This window comes from Alligator mississippiensis, chromosome 5, assembly GCF_030867095.1.
Source record: "Alligator mississippiensis isolate rAllMis1 chromosome 5, rAllMis1, whole genome shotgun sequence".
Taxonomy (NCBI): Eukaryota; Metazoa; Chordata; order Crocodylia; family Alligatoridae; genus Alligator; species Alligator mississippiensis.
In genome coordinates this window covers 139,751,573-139,757,644 of record NC_081828.1, presented here as the reverse complement: position 1 = coordinate 139,757,644, position 6,072 = coordinate 139,751,573, and the positions used below count along the sequence as shown (strand labels likewise).

Here is a 6,072-nt window from a genome sequence, read left to right as displayed (position 1 = left end):
CAGAAGTCATGTGCCCCAGCCCCCTAACCATTTTTGTTGCCATTTGCTGGAATCTTTCCAATTTGTCTACATCCTTTCTGTAGTGGGGGCCCGAAACTGGATACAGTACTGTGTATGTGTACTCACCAGTGCTGAATAGAGGGAAATAATCACTTTCCTCAATCTGCTAGCAATGCTCCTACTAATGCAGGCTAGTATGCTATTAGCCTTCTTTGTAACAAGAGCACACTATTGACTTGTATTCAACTTATTGTCTACTGTAACCTCTAGGTCCTTTTCTGCAGAACTACCGCTTAGCCTGTTGGTCCCCAGCCTGTAACCAGTGCATGGGACTGTTCCATCCTAAGTGCAGGACTTTACACTTGTCCTTACTGAACCTTGTGAGTTTTCTTTTGGTCCAGTCCTCCAATGTGTTGAGGTTTCTCCGGATTTTAGCCCTACCCTCCAGCATATCTACTACTCCCCCAGGTTGCTGTAATCTGCAGACTTGTTGAGGGTGCACTCCATCTCATTTTCCAGATCACTGATGAAGATATTGAATAAAATTGACCCCAGGACAGACTCCTGGGCCCTCCACTTGATGTTGAGCTGGCAAGCAGTATCAAGCCATTGATTAACACCTTCTAAGCCCAACAGTCTGGCCAGTTTTCTATCCACTTTACAATCCATTCATCCAAGCTGTACTTTCTTAGCTCGTTTGCAAGAATGTTGCAGGAGAACATATAAAAAGCCTTACCAAAGTCAAGATATGTCACATCCACAGCTCTTCCCACATCCACAGAGCCAGTCATCTCATTATAGAAGGCAATCAGATTGGACAGGCATGACTTGCCTTTGGTGATTCCATGCTGACTGTTCCTGATCACCTTCTTCTTCTCCAAGTGCTTAGAAGTGGATTCCTTGAGGTCCTTGAGGACCCTGATTTATCAGGGACTGAGGTGAGACTGACCGGTCAGTAGTTCCCTGGATCCTCCTTCCCTTTTTTAAAGACGAGCACTATATTTACCCTTTTCCAATCATCTGGGACCTCTCCCAATTATCACAAGTTTTTCACAAGATAATGGTCAGTGGCTCTGCAGTCACATCGGCCAACTCACTCAGCAACCTCAGCTGCATCACATCTGGCCCCATGCACTTGTACACATCCAACATTTCTAAATAGTCCCTAACCTGTTTTTTTGCCTCACTTCCTACACAAACTGTGCTGCCAGGTGTAGTAGTGGGAGTTGACTTGGCCTGTGAAGGCTGAGGTGAAAAAGGCTTTGAGTACTTCAGCCTTTTCTGCATCATCTGTCACTAGGTTGTCTCCCCCATTTAGTAAGGGACCCATACTTTACCTGATCTTCCTCTTGTTGGTGACATGCTTGTGGAAACTCTTCTTGTAACTTTTCATGCCCCTTGCTAGCTGCAAGTCCAATTACACTTTGGCATTTCTGATTTAATTCCTGCATGCCGGAACACTACGCTTATATTTCTCCCTAGTTGTTTGTCCAAGTTTCCACTTCTTGTAAACTTCCTTTTCCTGTTTTAGCTCAATGAGAGTTTCCTGCTAAGCCAAGCTGGTCTTCTGCCATACTTGCTAGTCTTCCTTTGCATCAGAATGATTAATTCCTACACCCTCAGTAAGATTTCTTTAAAATACAAACAGATCTCCTGGACTCCTTTCCCTCTCAGAATGTCCTTCAAGGGAATCCTCCCTATCAGTTCCTGAGTGAGTCAAAGTTTGTTTTTCTGAAGTTCAGGGTCCTTACTCTGATGCTTTCCTTCCTTCCTTTCCTCAGGATCCTGAATTCAATCATATCATGGTTGCTACTGCCCAAGATGCTATCCACTACAACCTTCTGACCAATTCTTCCATGCTTATGAACAGCAGGTCAAGAAAACCATGGATCCTAGTTGGCCTCTCCAACACTTGCACCAGGAAGTTGTCCCCATTCCCCTCCAAAAAATTCCTGAATTGCCTGTGCCCTGTTGTATTTCCCTGCTAGCAGCGATCAGGGTGATTGAAGTCCCACATGAGAACCAGAGCCCATAACTGGGAAACTTCTACTAGCTGTTTGAAGAAAGCCTCATCCACCTCATCCTCCTGGTCTGGTGGTTTATAGCACACACCCACCACTGTATCACTGTTGGTGCTCTCCCCTCTGGCCCTTACCCAGAGATTTTCAACAGGCCTATCTCCAGTTTCATATAGAAGCACTGTTCAAGCGTACAGCTATTTTACATGAAGCATAACTCCCCTCCCTATTCTCTTCTGCCTGTCCTTCCTGAACAGTTTATACCCATCCATGACAGTGCTCCAGTCATACAAGCTATCCCACCAAGTCTCCATTATTCCAATCACATCATAGCTTTGGGATTGTGTGAGGACTTCCAATTCCTCCTGCTTGTTTCCCAGGCTCTGTGCATTTGTGTACAGACACCTGAGCCGATTGCCCTACTTTCTCATTCTTCCTGAGGAGGCCTCCCCTATAGCCCCCTACTGCTTGTGCTTCCTCTCATTTCCCCACTTACAGAACATTGGTGTCCTTCCCCTGAGAACCTAGTTTAAAGCCCTCCTCACTAGGTTAGCGAGCCTGTCTGCAAGGGTGCTTTTCCCTCTTTTTGTCAGGTGGATCTCATCTCTTTCTAGTAATCCTTCTTCTTGGAACAGCATCCCATGGTTGAAGAAGCCAAAGCCCTTCTGGTGACATCATCTGTGCAGCCATGTATTGATTTGCTCCTGACCAGGTCTTTCTTTTTGACTGGAATGACTAAGGAGAACACCACCTGAGTCCCTGTTCCTTTTACCCTTGTACCCAGGGCCCTGTAGTCACTTTTGATCTGCTCAGGGTCATCCCTGGCACCATCATTGGTACATACATGGATGAGCAGCATGAGGTACTAGTCAGAGGGCCAGATGAGTCTCAGTAATCTTTCTGTGACATCTTGGATTCAGGCTGTGGGCAAGAAGCAGACTTCCTGAGACAACAGGTTATTATAAGCATTCAGAGCAAACTCTACACAAAGTTTTGGTAACAGAAGTAGGATTCTGAATAGAGGGATCTTTTCACCAATAATTCAGAATTGGTCCCAAGTAATCTGATTTAAAATCAGTGATCCAGTATGGTCATGCAAAGTGTAAGGGGGGGGGTGGGTTGCAAAGTCAAATGCTGTCCTTCATTTTATCAGTATTGATCTATGTTCAGTCTTATTCCTTCCTCTTTCTTAGTTTAAAAATCTAAAAAGAAAACACATATGAAAATACATCGAGGATACCTAAATAGGATAGATGAATTAAAATTCATCCCAAAAAATGAGCCTTTATACTTAGGAAGCAAAGAACATAATAGGGTGGAGCTGTGTAAATTTAGAATTGATATTAAATTTGATATATTGCCTTTCATTTCTTAAGTAATTCCAGGTGGTCTGAGCTACCGAGACAGTTGTGGGCATCATAAAACTCTCATGTAACTCGGTGGACTGTGTGAGTTCAAGTCTGCAGCACATAACTACAAACCAAATCCACTTTCCAAAGCTAAGTGCAGATAGGCAAAAACACGAGGTTGAATTGATTCAATCTTTGCATCTTCAATCTTAGTATAAGCTGCATAGATGGATGCAATAAGCAAGTGAACAGACATTCACTTTGATTCCAGAAATGCTGCCACATACCTGCAGTGGCGCAGGACAGAAGCCAGGGGGCAATAGAATTGAAGCAGACAGCTTGGGCCAAGGCTAACCCACCTGCCCTACAGGGGGTGGGGCATTTGCCGGGGCACTGAAAAGCATCCTTGGATACTGGGGGACCATGAATTAACTTGAATTGGGAGGGGATCTGGGACAGAAGTTCAATAAATTGATTTAACTTAATCAGTTAAGTCTGATACTGAATCCATCCAGGTTTATCTTAAACTGGTTTTGGCCATTTTGGAAGTGGTTTATGCACAGTGAACTTCTTTTGTGTTACAGATTTGAACTGGTTTCTGATCACTTATACTGTTTTATGTGTAATTTCTGTCCCTAAATGACCTGTTCATTGTGTAGGTGGAAAACTTGTTTTTTTTCTTTTCAAAATGAATATTGTATACTAAGTCCTGCTAATCAGTTTTCAAGAAATATCTGCAATACTGCAGGATGTACTTAGCTGATGAAACGTGAGCTTTCCAGCTAATTCTCTCAGGGTAAACTGTTAAAAAGAAGGCAGTTGGGCCAGCAAATGTACTTGGTGTATCATCAAGCTTGAGTTCCTGCAGTATGAATCCTTAAAGAAAAATAACAACTGCCCAGATAGAGCATGTCCACACGAGCAGGTACGTGCCTCTAGCCCCACCTCAAACCCCTTTCAGGCGGGTCAACAAGCACGTGCAGGAACAAAAAAGTGGGGGCTGGGTGGGACACCCATCAGGAGGTCTGGGGAAGCAGGGGGGTGGAGCTGGGTGGGGCAGCCATTGGGGGGGCTGCAGCAGCTGGTGGGGGATGGGTCCAGGTGGGGCTGCAATTGGGGGGCTGGGGTGGGGCATGTGGGCCTTGCAGGGGGGGCAGTAGCCCCTGCAGGGGTCATTTGGCCCCCTGTTGGGGGGCTGAAACCCCTGTTGGGGGGCTGAACCCCTTGTGTGGGGGCCAAACCCTTTTGGGGGGATGAACCCTTTGTGTGGGGGATGAACCCCCTGTTGGGGGGCTGAATCTCCTGTTGGGGGGCCATAGCCCTTGTGTGGGGAATGAACCCCTTGTGTGGGGTCCATCGCCCTGTGGGAGGGCAGCAAAATATGTATTCATGAATTCATGAAATCTGTATTTAGAGTTCACTTTATTATTATGATGAGACTTGCTTTAACACTGTAGATATATCAATAAAACATTTTCCAACTGATCGCTGTCTCTGTCTCACTCTCTTTCTCTCTCTTTATAGTGGTCTTTTGTTTTACTTGTGGAGGAACATGAATTTGGAGGTATTTTAGGGAGTAACTTTGGGATTTTTTTTATCAGAGATTTTTCAGTTTTCCAATAGGGAACACCAGAATTCCTGCTAGGGAGGCCAGTGGCAGGACCCTTTCTGTTCAGAGCTGGACCCTTGAACCCATCTGGCTGTGGCTGACCTCCTGGCTAAATGGGGCCAGGATGACATGCTTTGACAGTTCAAAGCAGGCCACCACACCTGGAAGATCTGGGTGATAGCTGCCCAGATGGCCAGGCAGGGGGCACACGTGGCAGTAGTGCTGCACAAAGGCCAACCCTGCAACTGCAGTCCACTGGCAGCTGGGCCAGAGGGACAGATGCCTCTACTGGCTCTGCAGTCCCCATCACAGCCAAGCAGCAGCCCCCACTGCCAGACTGCTGCAGTGGGTAGAGGGTGCAGGGAACTCTCAGGGCTGCTTCACCAGTCCAGCTGGCACAAAGGGTTGTATCCCCAGGTACCAATTGGCTGGGCCCCAGAAGCTCCTGAGAGCTAGTAGCCCTGAGCTACTTGCCAGGGCGGCTTTTTATACTGCTAGGGCCAGGACAGGGCAGCTCTTTATACTGCTGGGGATAGCACAGGTGCTGGCCCTGGGCTCTAGCTCCCCCTGGCTGAAGATCCTGGAGGAGCCAGGCAGGGTTATTTTGCCCCAAGTGGCACAATTTGCTCCACAACGAAGTGCATGTCCGAGCATGTGCACTGAAGCAAAAAGCCCCGACTCAAATTTGCACCACTTCTATTTGGGCTGCTGCAAGCGCATGTGCTTGCATCTGTGGATGCGCCCATAATGTTTTTATATCATACGCTGTCAACAGGGAGGGTAACTTATGGTAGGAAGAAGAACTTGTGATAAGAGGCATGGGAAGGAATTGATACAGGTAAAAGAAGAAAGTATCAGCACCCTGATTGAGACCAAACACTTCTCAGAAGCTGTTACCCAGCAGGAGCCCTCAGTTGCAGAACTTACAGGAATTATTAAAGCCAAGATCAGGTTAATTGGAAACCAAAGACAGCTAAGTAAAAACTGAGCCCCACCCTGACAGCTGCTGTTGCTGGCAGTGAACACAAATTTTGAAGACCAGCCTTGTTAACTGTGCCAAGAAAAAAGTAAGTTCATTTTGATGGTTTGGAAGAAT

General features: G+C 46.3%; 1 protein-coding gene across 1 annotated transcript in view; it reads left to right on the top strand.

The window, feature by feature from the left end:
- The first annotated feature begins 5,763 nt into the window (after window positions 1–5,763).
- LOC106737326 (collagen alpha-6(VI) chain) overlaps window positions 5,764–6,072 on the top strand; it is an 88,580-nt gene continuing 88,271 nt past the window's right edge. The window contains exon 1 of the mRNA XM_059729356.1: window positions 5,764–5,953. Within this exon, the coding sequence (XP_059585339.1) occupies window positions 5,764–5,953 (190 nt within the window). The remainder of the gene's footprint in view (window positions 5,954–6,072) is intronic.